At 31.2% G+C, this 16,196-nt stretch overlaps 2 protein-coding genes and 1 long non-coding RNA gene across 7 annotated transcripts; 2 read left to right on the top strand and 1 right to left on the bottom strand.

Annotated features, from left to right (window-relative positions):
* Nucleotides 1-1,200: 1,200 nt before the first annotated feature.
* Nucleotides 1,201-1,811, bottom strand: LOC122534496. The gene is made up of 2 exons (XR_006307916.1): nucleotides 1,776-1,811; nucleotides 1,201-1,685 (listed from the first exon to the last, which is right to left on the bottom strand). It is a non-coding gene; the product is annotated as an uncharacterized LOC122534496 (long non-coding RNA).
* A 306-nt stretch (nucleotides 1,812-2,117) lies between these two features.
* On the top strand, nucleotides 2,118-12,107 carry LOC122534494 (ATP-dependent 6-phosphofructokinase). 5 transcript variants are annotated; one of them, XM_043665178.1, is made up of 17 exons: nucleotides 2,118-2,451; nucleotides 3,935-4,055; nucleotides 4,137-4,288; nucleotides 4,362-4,551; nucleotides 4,624-4,834; nucleotides 5,889-5,997; nucleotides 6,526-6,714; nucleotides 6,814-7,004; nucleotides 7,089-7,164; nucleotides 7,412-7,438; nucleotides 7,550-7,570; nucleotides 7,840-7,941; nucleotides 8,006-8,212; nucleotides 8,506-8,658; nucleotides 8,742-9,066; nucleotides 9,167-9,389; nucleotides 9,477-12,107. In XM_043665178.1, exons 2-17 carry the CDS (start codon nucleotides 3,962-3,964, stop codon nucleotides 9,616-9,618), a joined length of 2,412 nt encoding a protein of 803 aa, XP_043521113.1. In that variant the 5' UTR covers nucleotides 2,118-2,451; nucleotides 3,935-3,961; the 3' UTR covers nucleotides 9,619-12,107. The 5 variants fall into 5 exon arrangements, with proteins under 5 accessions (XP_043521113.1, XP_043521112.1, XP_043521114.1 ...); XM_043665177.1 differs by lacking the exon at nucleotides 5,889-5,997 and adding an exon at nucleotides 5,019-5,127; XM_043665179.1 differs by lacking the exons at nucleotides 5,889-5,997; nucleotides 7,550-7,570 and adding an exon at nucleotides 5,019-5,127.
* Nucleotides 12,108-12,728: 621 nt separating this feature from the next.
* On the top strand, nucleotides 12,729-15,239 carry LOC122534495 (translocating chain-associated membrane protein 1). The gene is made up of 7 exons (XM_043665183.1): nucleotides 12,729-13,068; nucleotides 13,353-13,529; nucleotides 13,634-13,749; nucleotides 13,812-14,024; nucleotides 14,111-14,220; nucleotides 14,300-14,587; nucleotides 14,656-15,239. The coding sequence occupies exons 1-7, from the start codon at nucleotides 12,937-12,939 to the stop codon at nucleotides 14,751-14,753; spliced, it is 1,134 nt and encodes a 377-aa protein (XP_043521118.1). The 5' UTR covers nucleotides 12,729-12,936; the 3' UTR covers nucleotides 14,754-15,239.
* The last annotated feature ends 957 nt before the right edge of the window (nucleotides 15,240-16,196 follow it).

Below are 16,196 nucleotides of genomic sequence, written 5' to 3'. Positions count from 1 at the left end.
TCTCTCTCTCTCTCTCTCTCTCTCTCTCTCTCTCTCTCTCTCTCTCTCTCTCTGTCTCTGTCTCTGTCTCTGTCTCTGTCTGTCTATCTCTGTCTCTGTCTCTGTCTCTCCGTGAAAAAAGTTATTCATCGCAAATTTTAAATATTCATCTAAATTTTAAATATTCATTCCGCTAAATTTCCCTAGTTTCCTTGTCCCAAGTTATGTTGTTCTATTTGTATTTATCATCGATCATCGTAATTGTAAATTATAATTATTATAAACGTTTACACGAAATAATAAATTCTGATAAAATGTCTCAGAAAAACCATAATTTCGATTGTCCTGCTTTCCAGTATTGTCAGGCTCTGGAAGGACAATATATTCTATATTGAGTCAATAATTCCAAAAAAAAAAAAAAAAAACCGTAATAACAACACTTGCATCTTTAACAGTATTTTAAATACGAAGTTTGAGAACTTGATTTCAGAGGCTAAGCCGATGTAAGCACAATGTTCCTATACAGTAAGAATTCTTCGTTACAATTAGTATTATTATTATCGTTCTTATGCTCGCTAGTCCTGTCATAATCTTTAGTATCATTGAATTCGAAATCCATCGCATGTACATACTGAACAGAGTTGAAAAAAAAGAAAAAGAAAACAATAGATTTGATTAAATGTGAAGTGGAAATTATTTGATATCATTTTCAACGCTGACTCGAGTGATCAAAAACCTAAAAATGAAAGGGACTGGTTTTTAATAAATACAGATTGTGTATCGACAGTACTCATTCAAACTTAATCATCTTGAAATAAAAAGCAAAAACAGTGTTTCAACATTTTGGTAATTTGTATTGAAATTAAGAACTTAGGCATTGAATAGGTTCGCGATGTCTTTGTACATCTTGTTAACTTTCAAAGTTTATACGAAAAATGTGTATGTTTGTATATTCGTCTACAAAAATATAGTAATTTAGTTGGCTTTTAATAAGTATCCGTCTGCAGATCCTTAAATTCTTGTATCGCGTTATAATTTTTTATTTATATACACATATATATATATATATATATATATAAAATGTCGATGTGCATTTTCAAAGAAAAGAAATTCTATTGCAAATTAATTATACAAGGCTTTGTACACAACCGACATAGTCGATAAAAGGACGTTTCCTATTTTCTTCAAATTTTAAAATTATCTTTATCTATTTATCGTTTAGTTTCCTTTACGAATGTGTAGTCAATTGTATAAGATCGAATTTCAATTATTGAAATTCTAAGTATCTAAAAACAAATCACGATATTTAAACGTAAGATTTTTACAAAATTTGTCAAGATTTTAACAGTATTGGCCAGATCTTGGTATGACTGCTAGAAAAATTAGAAATTAAATGAGAACAGTAGGTAATAAAATTTCGAAAAGAAATAAAAAAAAAAAGGAATTGGTTTGTAAATAAAATTTGCTTGATAATTTGACGAATCAATAGCGCATGATTTTTTAAGAATGAAGACTTTCAATAAAACTTTTCATCAAACGCCGATGCTATTTCTTTCGTATGTTGTAATAACAACATCTTATTATATTTTAAATTTCTGATAATAATAATACCGATTTTACCAAACACAATTCTTCTCGGCATTGTTACTGATTTCCTCCTTCGAAAACGAAGATTCGTTACCTTAGTAACCTGATCGTAGATCAATCTATATATTTATCCCGTCGTAGTTTTTTTTACAGCTAGATGATGAAATTTTAATTTGTAAGAAGAGTGAAAATAATTATTTCGAGCTTACGTTCTTTTTAGCACAATTAAAAATAAAAATATTTAAGTAGTATCAGCCATTCATAGAAGGACGTAAAAGTGTTGTCACATGACTTCATGTAGTCATGGATTATTATTAGAATGAATTGCATTGTCTTTGAACAGTCGTACATCAATAACTATTTAGCGAAAATGATGGTTGAGTCGAGATATGTTTTACTCTTTTAAACGTCTGTGTGACGTGAAAACAGTGAATACGTAAGATTCTCGTAGGATCTGTCGAATCTCGTTGCATATACGTAGCACGTAATAGAATACATTGGAGTTAGTTTGCCTTCGACGAAAATGAAAACGTACAAAATTACATGAACTTTTAGCAAAAAAAATTTTAAATAGTTTCGGAAAAATAAGCGCAACAGTTGAAAAATATCGTATTGGTTAGTTGCATATATTGTCGTTCTAACACCATCTACGGCCGCTTCCTAAATTTAATTTTATATAGGGTGGGGTGTGAGAGCTAACTGATACTGCTGGTGGGGGCCTCGTGCTGAAGCACACGTAGAGGTCACCTTCAGTTTTAGTTAGACTAAAGACGCGAAAGCAGTGTCTCATGTTTCGTCAGAGCACTGCAGGTCCTTCAGGTAACTTTGAAATCGAGGAAAAATTGTCTACACAATCCTCGTTGCAGTTAGAAGTACATTTGTTTGGTAAGTTGAAAAATGTTCAATTTCATTCAATTATATTTTATATGTGCCAAGCTAAATGTCAGTGACAGAATGACGTTATTTTGTATACACGCTATAAAAGACAATTAATTAGTTTTCCAACAAATTTGACTGTTTTGCATCTTACTAGCTTATCAGTTTTTTGTATTAACTTGACATTTTTTTATATATAAAGTTTATGTTACATGCAAAGAAACTAGTTTCAACAATCTATTTTATACCATTATCGTTGTTCTAATGTTTTGATGCACAGTAGATTGTGACTGTGCCAGATTCCATTGATTCTTCGAGCATATGCTATTTTATTTTAAAATAAGAAAGAACGCAGAAAATGTTTTATGTTGCAATGTTTTTTAAGAGCATGTTTTCGATATATTTCTCATTGTTTGCTCTTGAATAATTATGATCTTAAGTGAAATAAGTCGCTTGATGAAAATTTAATCTTATGATCTTATATATTTATGACTTATTTTTGTTATATTTATGACTTATTTTGTCTTTATTCATTAACTTTATTCATTAACATATATTTATTCAATATATATATATATATGTTTTATGTATATATAACTTATTCAATAAAAGTTGTTGAAATAATGTCAGTTTTTATGATATTTAAAAGCGATAGGGTATGCGAGAAATATATTTTATAGATGACTGTTATATAAATGTTTGTAATGAGTTCCTTGAAATGAATTAAATGCTATGTTCAGATGACATTAGAGTATAATTTGTATAGTGTAAATAGTATTTGTTATTTTAGGTTATATATCTTCAGATAGGGCATAAGAAATTATTTCTTAATGACTGTTGAAATTTCTTGTATATTTATTTTCCAAAGTAGCATAATGTCTATGAAACATGATGAAATATGTGTTTGCACAATGAAAGACGAATCAGAGAAAGAGGATACTCCCTCTGATATTCCAATCCCTATACAAAGTAATATGTATTGATTATAAAATTTATTTCATATTATATAATAAGAATTTTTAAAAGTAACTTCAATTTTTTTATCAGATGATAAAGAAAGTATCTCTTTCGAAAGTAAAATAAATTTTTGCATTGTGAGTACCTCACTCCCAGATATAATGGATGATAATATTAATAGAAGTTCAACATTTAATATCCAAAATTTGAAATTGTCAATGAATTCTTTCGAAGTGAGTTAAAAATTTGGTGAATATAATATATTCTCATTCTACATACTTATTATTCTCTTGATCGATAAAAAATTAAAGCCAATGTTTATAAGGAATTACCATTTAATATTCTGTTGCATTTTTGTTACAACAATAAAAAAAATCTAGACTTATAGATCTTTAGAGAAAAAGATATAGTTCTTTTTCATGATGACTAAATTAATATCTGTTTATGAAATGAATTATAATTAATACTTATACTCTCTATTAAAACTTTTGCCTAACATCATAAGGAAGAAATTACAAAAAGAATTATGTTGTAGAAACATAAGTGGCATCCTGCAGCAAAAATGGCAGAAGAATTAGCAGCACAAAGATTCATAAAACCTGGCAGTCACAAAGGTAAAGGCCTTGCAGTCTTTACCAGTGGAGGTGATTCTCAAGGTAATGAATTAATTAATTTAAGTGAGATATGTTGACTGATATCTTGTTACTTAAATTTCAATAATAAAAATTATTGTTTAGGAATGAATGCAGCAGTTCGAGCAGTTGTCAGAATGGGTATTTATCTGGGATGTAAAGTTTTTTTTATTAAAGAAGGCTATCAGGGTATGGTAGATGGTGGAAATAATATTGTAGAAGCAAATTGGTCATCTGTCTCTTGTATCATTCATAGAGTATGTATTTTGATTGTTATGTTGTTGATTATTATTGCAACACGATATAAATTATTACAATTACATGTCTTAGGGTGGTACAGTAATAGGATCTGCTCGTTGCAAAGAATTTAGAGAACGTGCTGGTCGTAGAACAGCTGCAAAAAATTTAGTAACTCGTGGAATAACCAATTTGGTTGTAATAGGAGGCGATGGTTCTCTTACTGGTGCAAATTTATTTAAGGAAGAGTGGCCAGATCTCTTAAAAGAATTAGCTGATGCAGGTAAGAAAAAATCAGATATTTTTATAACTGTATTATATTTTTATGTATATTTTACCATTGCTATTTATTTAGGTGAAATTACTCCGGAACAAGCAGAAAAATACCAACATTTACATATCGCTGGTATGGTAGGTTCTATCGATAATGACTTTTGTGGGACTGATATGACTATTGGTACCGATTCTGCGTTACATCGTATTATCGAAAGTATCGATGCTATTGTTAGCACAGCATATTCTCATCAAAGAACATTCATAATGGAAGTTATGGGTCGACATTGCGGGTAAGTTGTTGGTTATATTTTGCTAGTGAAATACTAAGAATTTTCATTGTTTAAATAAATCAAAAAATTAATTATATTTCACGAAGAAACTTATTTATTTAAAGGATTCAATCATAATATTTTGTGAATTGAAAAATATCTGTTTTCATATTATTCTTTACAAATGTGACAACGTTTTGGATAGGTATTTGGCAATTGTGGGTGCTTTAGCGGCAGAGGCAGACTATGTTTTCTGCCCGGAATCACCACCTCCTGTTGACTGGCCTGATAAATTATGTAAAAAATTGGAGCAGGCACGTTGTTTAGGATATTATAAATTTATATGTTACAGTGTTGTTTTCTCCCTAACTTAGTTTAACAAATTCAACAGTTGTGTTTTTCCTTTTCATTTCATAATTTTTAATTGCTTAATTATGTTGTCAATATTACAACCCATTCCATCTTACAGTTAAGCACCAAGTCAAAAGAATCGAAAACTAATTAGCTTTCTATTTTAAGGATAGAAAGAAATTCCAATAAAGCACATAGTGCGAATGTAATGAAAAACTAAAGTCTTTCAGGTATCTGACGTTAGCTTCAAGTTTATCTTCCGAAGCATGCTATTGCTTTATACCTGAAGTACCGCCGTCAGGTGATTGGATTGAGGAACTTTGCAAAGCTGTGCAACAGGCACGTCCTTGATCAATCATTATTCTATCCTTAATGAATCATGCTTTCCTATAATGTAAAATTTGTTAGCCAGATTACATTGCATTGAATTTATTTTTAAACGTGTGTCTGCTCCTTTACCGGAATAGTTAAATTTTGAGGAAGGATGTTAGTTTCTGAGCATTTACATTGTAAATTTCTGTCAGCAGTAAAAATTTGTTACAAGTATTAAACAAGAACTTAAACCTCTGCAATTTTACATTTTTGTAATGTTCTACTAGCAGTATTTTTATTATTATCTTCGTATTTTTATCAATTTAAAATGGAATTAGTCATTTCATTATAATTACCACGTTGTTTATGTAATGTAATATTTTTAGCTAGCTCTTATAACATACTATTACAGTTACCTGGCTCTAGTGGCAGCCATATGTTCTGAAGCTGATTATGTGTTCATCCCAGAGTGGCCACCTGAACAAGATTGGCCAAACAAGCTGTGTAAAAAGCTGTTACAGGTTCGCACGTATTTTTTTTTTTTTATTTTTTAAACGGTTTTACAAGAATATTTAGCATCTTTCATTGCTTCTGATACCATAGAACAATTTTTTGCCTTAAATTTATGCTTTTGCTGTTTATCTTATCTTATATAATTTAACTTTTTTGCTCATTGAGTAAGGAGAGTAATATTATAGATATATTAATTTTAGTTTGGTTCATTTTTTCGTAATGGTAAGTTTATTTATAGTTTTATACTTTGTTCATAATTTTATTTTACATTATATTGATGTACAACAATATATTCGTTCAATGAGTTTCATGTTTAATTATTTCTAAAATTAACTAATTAAATGTTTGGCATGTTTATGGAAGATAACAATACCGTTAGAAATTTTTGTATTCTTATCTTTTCTGTTACTTATAATTTATTATTTTTTTTTTCAATTTCTTTGTAAAAAAATCTTTACATTTCTCTTTGTAACATCCAATTTATAATATATCTATACGTCTCAATTTATTATAAAGATAATAAAATATATTTTTAGGAAAGACTCACTGGACAACGACTTAATATTATTATTGTGGCAGAAGGTGCGGTAGATAGGAACGCTGAACCGATCACTGCTGAAAAAGTTCATAAAGTTGTTGTAGAAAAATTGCAACAAGACACCAGAATTACTGTTCTTGGTCATGTTCAAAGAGGTGGTAATCCATCAGCTTTTGATAGAGTTCTGGTTAGTTATTATATAAGTATGCATAATATCATGAGATGTTTTTTTTCTGATATCACATTAGAAATAAAAGTATTTAATTAATTTAGTGATAACTTATAGGGTTGTCGAATGGGAGCAGAAGCTGTAATGGCATTGATGGAAGCAAAACCAGACACTGAAGCATGTGTCGTTACACTGGATGGCAATCAAGCTGTTAGATTACCTCTAATGGAATGCGTTCGTCGTACTAAAGCTGTAGCTCAAGCTATGGCTGATAGAAATTGGGATTTAGCTGTTCAACTTCGTGGAAAGTATGTTAAGATGTTAAGATTTTTAATCTGTATTATGTATTAGGATAATATTTTAATCATACTTTAATTATTAAATACTTTCAGAGGATTTGCCCGTAATTTGGAAACATACAAAATGTTAACCCGTCTAAAAGCACCTGTAGATCACGACCCCAATAAGGTAAGGTACATTGCAGTTATCTATAATATAATAATTAATACGAACTTGAAGCCTTCTCTCAAATTTTTTAACATAATATTATGAAAGTACTAAATTTTAAATCAGTTGAATAAATATGTAATAAAAACGTGTGGAGAATGCATATAAATAACATGTAGAATATCAGAAGGTTTTTAGTTCTGGTATCTAAAATATATAAAAAGTGGAGATTTGCCTTTATTATATCTTTTATTTAATACTGCTTCAGGAAATTAATGGCCCCACATTAACAAAGGTAAATCTATATTAAAAAAAGAGAGTATAAGTGTACACTCTGTTGCTGAGTATTAAATTTCAATGCCTCATAAAATAGTCATTCTAACATTCTCTATTCCTTCTATATTAGCAATTCACTTTATGTGGACAAGTGAGTTAACTAATTTCTAAATCTAGATGATATTTTTGGTTTCTCTCTGCCTGTATTTTTTTGTTTTGTTTCTTTTTTTTTTTTACTAAATAAATATCAACAAATAACTGTAATAAATGTTTCTGCTAGGATGAAAGAAAGCATAAGCATTGTAACACTCTCGATCTCAAACATTACATTACATTGCAGAATGCATTTGTTTTCTATGTGCACGCCGCATGAATTAATGTAAAATTCTCCCACGATATTAACACTAAATTTTGTTACAGGACCACTATACATTAGCTGTAATGCATATTGGTTCACCTTCTTGCGGTATGAATGCTGCAGTACGTTCTTTCGTCAGGAATTGTATTTATCGAGGCGACAAGGTAAGGTTTCAAAATTAGCACGTACTTTTGTAGTGACGCAGGGTCTTATGTTACAAGGTTTTAGGTTTATGGAATCTGTGATGGAGTACTGGGCCTTATGGCTGGAAAATTCAAATTAATGGATTGGCCTTCTGTCACTGGTTGGGTAGCACAAGGTGGTGCCTATTTAGGAACTAAACGTGCTCCACCCACAGACGAGCAATTGCCTCAAATTGCTCAGAAACTTAAAGAATATGGAATTCAAGCTCTACTTATCATAGGAGGTTTCGAGGTAAGGGTTCTTTATCTTATGGAGATCCATAACGTATAGGTAATCCTATGGAAATCTCGGTTATGAGTCGAATTATTAGTCGTAGTACTAATTTTGCATAAAAATTATATAAATACGTAAGAAATATGTACAGATTTATTACGTAAGCAAAGATTCAGTCTTTTTAAACATATTTTTAATCAAATTTCGTATCATTTAATCAAAATCGCGATTTCTGTGAGATTAAAGTATTCATACTTTTTTTTTACAACCTTGTTCACTATCATAACATATTGTTGCTGTTTTTCAAAAAGGGCTATCAAACAGGACTTACCTTTTTCAAAGCTAGGGACAAATTTGAAGAATTTCGGATTCCTATTGCTATGATTCCGGCGACTATCAGCAATAATGTTCCTGGAACCGAGTTTTCATTAGGTTGTGACACTGCTTTAAATGAAATTACAGAGGTAGGATTTTGTATGTTATACATATTATTTTATGATAAATCCACTGGTAGAAAATTAGTCAGGTGTATTTGTATTATTCCTAGATTTGTGATCGCATTCGTCAGTCGGCACAAGGCACAAAACGCCGAGTATTTATTATTGAAACTATGGGTGGATATTGCGGTTATTTAGCTACAGTCGCTGGATTGGCTGGAGGTGCTGATGCAGCATACATTTTCGAAGAGAAGTTCAATATTAAAGACTTAAATCAAGATGTCATTGCAATGGCAGCAAAAATGTCTGAAGGTGTACAAAGAGGTCTCATTTTAAGAAATGAAAATGCTAATTTGAATTATAGTACAGATTTTATGCAGAGACTCTTCAGCGAAGAGGGAAAGGGTCTGTTCAGCTGTAGAATGAATATTATTGGTACGTGATATTATTTTACACTCTAAACAAACTTTAGTTATCCTTTAGTTATCCTAGATTTATAGATCCTTTAGATCCTAAGTTACAAAATTTCTTGTAGGTCACATGCAGCAAGGTGGTTCACCCACTCCATTTGATCGTAATTTGGGCACAAAAATGGGCTCTAAAGCAGTTGAGTGGTTTAGCGATCAATTAAAGAAGTATACAAATGCCGATAATAAGATAACAACGATGGATGCCGATAGCGCTGTTATGATTGGTATTGTGCGAAGGCAGTACAGATTTACACCGTTTACAGAACTTCTTCCAGTTACGGATTTCGAGTAAATAACAGCAATACATTAATGTTGAATAATTTTCATCGTAAATTTCTACTAATATATATATAATGTGTTCGCAAAAATTTTCAGACATCGCATTCCTACATATCAATGGTGGATGAAATTGCGGCCATTACTGAAAGTTTTAGCAAAACACGAATCTACGTATGAAGAAGAAGGACTTTATATCACGGTAGAAGAAATGGATCTTGATAACGATCCTCTTGTGTAAATTAAATGCACACGGTGAAAGGTAATGTTCCCTAAATATGCACTATTGTAGATTTTGTTAAACAGTATTGTATGGCATTATGATAACTATGTTCCATTGATGTATAAGAGAAAAAGAAAAGGTGGAACTATAGATACACAATCGTAGAATTTAATATTTTGCGAGATTTAGTATAGGTCAACTATTTTGACAATTGGCACGAAATTGCAATGTGTACGTGTACACATAACCATATCGTTTGTACATTCGGTTACTCGATAACGAGAAATGCGCGCTAATACTTTTAATCTCCTCGATGTGAACTATCCTAATAAATAGTAAATTATTGCATATTATTGCCATGATCCAGAGTACAGATTAATATTTTTGTTTAAAAAAAATAATTTATATATTTTGATTGCGGCTTAAAGTTAAGCAAGAAGTAGGAGGTACAAAGATAGTACCTGAAACACGAAGGTAAGCTATATCTTAGTAATATAAGAAAATGAACCAGGTAGTAAGACATCTTAACGGGCATTTTCATTAATAATAGTTAAAAATTACATTCTTATATTGGATGTATTAAATATTTATTGTCATTGCCATTGCCATTGATACGCGCGTGTGTGCGTGTATACATACAAATATACCTGAAGATAGAACAAATATAAATGTTAACGTGATGTACAACAGAGCGTTTAAATGTTATGACATAATCAAGATGAGCATTCAAGATAACAATTATATACGAATATGATGATAAAAATGAATACAATTAACGATGTTAATTTCTCAATACGAGATATTCGAGTAAAATAGCTTTCAGTCCTAGATTTTATGAACATTGTCAACACATTTGGCATCGGATTTATTGTCCTCACCTATCTAAAATCTTGATACCACTCACAATAATTATATTGCAATTGCATTAAATCTTAAAAGTGCATGACAATTTTAATACTTCATTTTTTCTTATAGCTTTAACAAAAATTTATTAGAATGGCAACGCTTCTAGAGGGTATTTGTATTCTACCCATTGCCAAACTTTTGGTTGCAACATGAACTAAGAATCGAATTACAGCTTTCATGGCTACTTTACAATTTTGCGAGTAAATTTACTAGGCTATATTTGTGGTCTATTAAGATATAAAATTAAACATAATGTGGCATCTTCTTTTAATGGAAACTTATCATTTGGTTTAGCTTTATCTATAGCTATAAAAAGCTATTCGAAGAATATACTTGTCTACCTCAAAACATAATTTGCAACGACAAGCGATACTTAGGACAAACTAAAGACCTAAGTCTTACTGGTTGCATATAACGTTAAAAGGTTTTGCTAAGATTTAAGGCTTGTGACCACAGGAATATTTAGATTTAATTTGTATTATTATTGTACTCGTATATTATCATGTATTCATCTCGACAAATCGTACAGATATTAAATTCGAGATTGTATTTCTTCGAACGTAGAACATTTTCCTATGAAATATTAAACTCAAGAAAGTTGTTTCAATACAAACGATCATGGTATTTTTCTAGTTTGTTTATTTTTGAAAACTTGATAAAGTTTTGCATCTGAGAAACGCGTGAAGAATATTTTGAAGGAACTGACTGACACGTCCATGCGACGATAAAATACAAGTTGTGCTTTGATCAACAATGTTAAAAAATATTTACAATTCTGATTATCGTTCTTGAAATGTAAATTCAGTTCACACAAGTCAATAAAATATTTATTTGAGATGCAGAACAACTTCTCACAAATATAAAATAAAATAATACGTGCAAAGTACAATGTAATGTACATATATTTGTCACTAAATCCTAAACTAGATTAATACAACAAAATTACGTGTATATATCAGAGAGGATTATGCACGTTGTTTAATTAAAATTGTTGTTATATATGCAAATGATTTAGCAAAATACTAAGACAATAGATATTGTTGACAAACGTATAAAAAGAAGAATATTGTTCAATGTAAACGGAATTTTATCTGTGAAGATATCCCTCTCAAAGGGATCTTCGAAAATATATCCTCCTTATATTGCCTTCGCATATTACGTACGACTGTTAAAAAGCTATAAATTTATTGTGGCCTAATCAACGGGGAAAGGAACATAAACTGCACTTAAATTTGAACGTTTATTAAAACAAGGGGCAAATAATCAAAAAAGTATCATCAGATGTAAAAGGAAATTGTAAAAATTTATGATAAGAAAGAGAAACGGGAAAAGATGATGATAATGAAACATGCGCGTAGGTCCGCTTTTGTGTATAAAAATAAAACGTACATGCATAGACACAAGATGTATTTTGTATAACTTTACGTGTGAATTCCAAACTTTATTGTATATCATGTGTGTTCATTTAAGTGCATCAGAGCGGACAGATCATTTGCTCCATCTACCAATCATGCTAACATGATTACAAACATATAATGTACAAAGACACAAGCATTGATATCATACCACTAACGACTACTTAATAATAATATAATGAGATAATATAATGTTGAAAGAGTATTATTTCTACAATTACACAAAGCTATATTTTCGACTCATTGTTGATCAATGAATTTTATAGTTTATCTTTGGCATAATATATATGAACTCTAGAAATTATTTTATTCCGATATTGAATTGTTAAATAGGTATTTTCTCTTTATCTACTATCGCGTAACTATTAGCGTATTTATTTATTGATAGATATTTCAAGTTTCACGAAATACATGTGGTAATTGCATAATTTTAACAATAAATACACATACGAATGTGCATAAGAATATTGTGACCATTAAAAATGTACCTAATACTATTAATAAAGTGTATCTTACAAACTTTTTCTGTCGTATGATCAATTTTTCATGCACGCGCGTGTGTAATTTCGTGCAATCCCATTTGAATTTGAATTTGCCGCCGTTATGATTACAATCATCGTCGCACTTGCGAACAATAGAACATCCATATAACGATGCACAAAGTATTATAAACTGAGACGATCCCCACGATCTATTTAGAAAAGTTCTCTTAATTTCTTAAGTAATATTACGAAAACGCGAGAAATACGTGCACAAAGAGTTAATTAATTTGTCAAGTCGTTTCGACTGTACTCTGATTTACGTGGTGCCAACAAGTAAAGACAGAAACGCCACACTGCTCAGTGTTGGCCGTATGCTTCGATGCACTGATTTTCCGGCGTATGTTGCAAGTGTGTAGGTTATCCCGTTGCTGGCATACTGGCGTAATTGAGTACACGTTGGATTGTTTGACGGTGGTTGCTGCGAGTTATTGACGCGTCTGACCGGAGGAATTGGTTGCTCTCGATTGCAGAAAATGGTCGCGGTGAAAGGTCGCAAGAATTCGAACAAAAATCTCCCTATATTCAGTCATGAATTCATCATCCAAAATCACGGAGATATTGTTTCTTGCGTGGCGATGATCTTTGTGACAGGTTTGATGGTGCAAGTGAGTTTTCAGTTTCTTCAGTGTCAATGACATTCTTGTTTAACGTATACGTACCTTTGATAGATTTTCTTTACTTTCTGGGCTGTTTCGTTCGAAGCTCATGTTCAAAGGACTAATATTAATTTTGCTTATCATTGGCATGATGACCATATGTTATCTGCCATTGCTTTTTACTTGCTAATCGACACAAATATTTATAAGATAAATCGAGCTCAAGCAAAGTCGTATTAACGTAATTTCTTGTTCGTTTGTATGCTGTTATTAATTATAAATTATTTTTTCAGACAACATCACCATGGGCATATACGTTTATTGCTCTCCATCACAATGTAACTTCAGATGTTGGAGATCCAGCTGCGCCAATGAAGTACACCACTGGTTGGAAAGATGCATGTGCTGTATTTTTCTCTCTGTTAATAACAATTGTAATGCACGCTGTGTTTCAAGATTACATCTTTGACGTAAGACACATTAAAGAGTTCTACAACTTCTTTTATAGCATACGTTTTAATGAAAGCATCGTATTAATATTTGTATTCCCCCTTCTTTTTGTTTTTTTTTTCAGAAAGTTTCAAAGCGATTGCATCTTAGCAAAGTGAAACTTGCCAAATTCAACGAATCTAGTCAACTCGTTTTATTTTACATATTGTCTATTATATGGGGCATAGACATAATTATCAGGTTTGTTATATGGAGTATGAGCGTAATAAGTTTTCATGTAATTGAATTTACAATTGTTTCAGAGAAGATTTGTTGTTGAACATAACGTTGTTGTGGAAGGAATATCCCATGCCAATGTCCTTTTCGTCAAAATTGTTTTTTATTTGTCAGCTTGCTTATTGGCTGCATTGTTATCCTGAACTGTATTTTCAGCGAGTGAAAAAAGAAGATATTGCTCCTCGAGTTGTGCAAGCAACTCTTGGATTTCTTTCCACACTTGCGGCTTATATTTTCAAGTATGACATATTTTACTGACATAGTATTTTGTTGACATAGTACAAATACAACGTTACGTTATATCGTAATATTTTGTTATTTTCAGTTTTCAGCAAGCAGGAATCTTATTGTTAGTTCCACATTACATAGGAGACGCTATGCTTCATGGAGCTAGACTTGTACATTTTATTGGTAAAAAGGAAAAGATGACAAAAAGTGAGTACAATTTCATCAAGTATGGCATTTTATATAATGTCATCCTCTTTTGTAATATCCTGACATTATTTTGTTATAGTGGCGTTCCTCGTTGCTAATTCAGTGTACGTTTCTGTACGCGTTGCGACAGTGGCTATTGCAGCATTAGTGTTTCTATATGGTTTGAGCCAAGTCGAAAGTGTATTCGATTTTGCGACTGGCAATTTCAATATTCCAGTTATACGATTTACAGCTTTATCCTACATTATCATCTTCCAAATCTATCTATCTTACATATTTGTTTCGAGGCAAATGAAACGCGCCCGTGAAAATGTAGTTCACGTACAAACGGTGGTAAAATCAAAACAAAAATCAAAGAAGAAAGAAGGTAAGAGAAATTTTTGCGTTATTAACTGAAAAGTATCAGTTTCAAGTATGAAATTCACTTTCATTTAGGAAGAAAGTCCGCCATGTCTGAGGATGATGATTTGCCAGAAGTCGACCAGGCAACTAAGAAAAATCTTAGATCTCGTTCGTCTACAAAAGCTAAATAAATATTTAGCAAATTAAAAAATTTATCTAAGGCTGATCGTACACAAGTATCTGTTTTATTTATCTATGTATTATAAATACGGTCTCTGATATTACTATTTATGAAAAGTGTCATTACATTAATATTTTATATCAATTGTCATGCGATTTTATCATTATATATTTCGCGATTGCGACAAGTATACATGAACTTTACTCTACTGAAGAAACAACTAAGATGTTGAAGAATGAATTTTATTATTATTTTACATGTTCAGTTATAAAAATAAAACCATAAAAAAATTGAAAATATCAGATTATCACATTGATTATTATGTCAGACATTGTCAATGAACAAATTTCCGTTATTTACATCTGTTTGATCAATGATAACTATGAATGTGAGATGAGTGTATTAACGATAATTATCATACGATTACTTATATTTGTAACATTATCGCTATACTTGAACACAATTTCAAAAAATATAATAAAAGAATATAAAATGCTATTCTATATATTCTGGATTTAATTATTTGTGCAGCGTGGAACTAATATAACTGGGAAACTAATTTCTATCTTTCTCTTTGTCGCATGCTATTGCCTTTCTCGACTAGCGCGCAAACGTATCTGTCCTTGTTGCACACTATCGCTCTCTGTCTACTGCGCGAATATGTCTGTCCTTGTCGTACGCTAGTGCCCTCCTTGTCTAATGACGCTAGACAAGGAAAGCAATAGTGTGCGACAAGGACATCCTTTGATCTATTGGAAAAAAAAAGTTCAACTTTTTACACACACGTTTCTCTAGGACAAAACACACATAGAAAGAAAGCGGGGAGCTTAATTTTAAGGAAGCATATAAAAAAGTTTGCAAATTATTCCTCTTAATTAGATTTTTCTCGTAATTAGTGCGAACTGCCACAAAATGGACATGGTGGCGCCATCTAGCGGCAATTCGGTAGTATTAATTAATAATATAAATACTTATTTCTGCATTTTACGGGTCAAATGGAGTATAAAAAGAAAGCTGAGGGTCTAATTAGGGTAATACAATCACAAAAGTTCACAATTCATTTCGCTAAATTAGGTTTTTTCGCAAATGAAAATTTTTCTGTTTTACGGGGTAAGAAACACTAGCGCCGCGTTGTGGTAGAACAATGGAACTAAAATGCAGCAATAACTGTTTTTAGTACCACTGGATTGGCAATAGATGGCGCCACCGTAGCATCGAAAATGTGACAGGTGAGATTTTTTTGCACTAATTACGAGAAGAAACTAATTAAGAGGAATCATTTGTGAACTGTTACGGTTATGTCTTCAGTTTTAGACCCTTACCTTCCGTTCTATATTCTGTTTACATATTGTTAAGTATTGTTTACGTTTATAAAAAAATTTTTCAATCACGCTTACATCAACAGTGCGAATAGTGAGTGCTTAATTTCTCGCAAACTATAGTGAATATCAGA

This window comes from Frieseomelitta varia, unplaced genomic scaffold, assembly GCF_011392965.1.
Source record: "Frieseomelitta varia isolate USP_RPSP 00005682 unplaced genomic scaffold, Fvar_1.2 scaffold_600, whole genome shotgun sequence".
Taxonomy (NCBI): Eukaryota; Metazoa; Arthropoda; class Insecta; order Hymenoptera; family Apidae; genus Frieseomelitta; species Frieseomelitta varia.
Note: the sequence above shows the minus strand (reverse complement) of the source record. Positions and strands in the feature narration are given on the sequence as shown.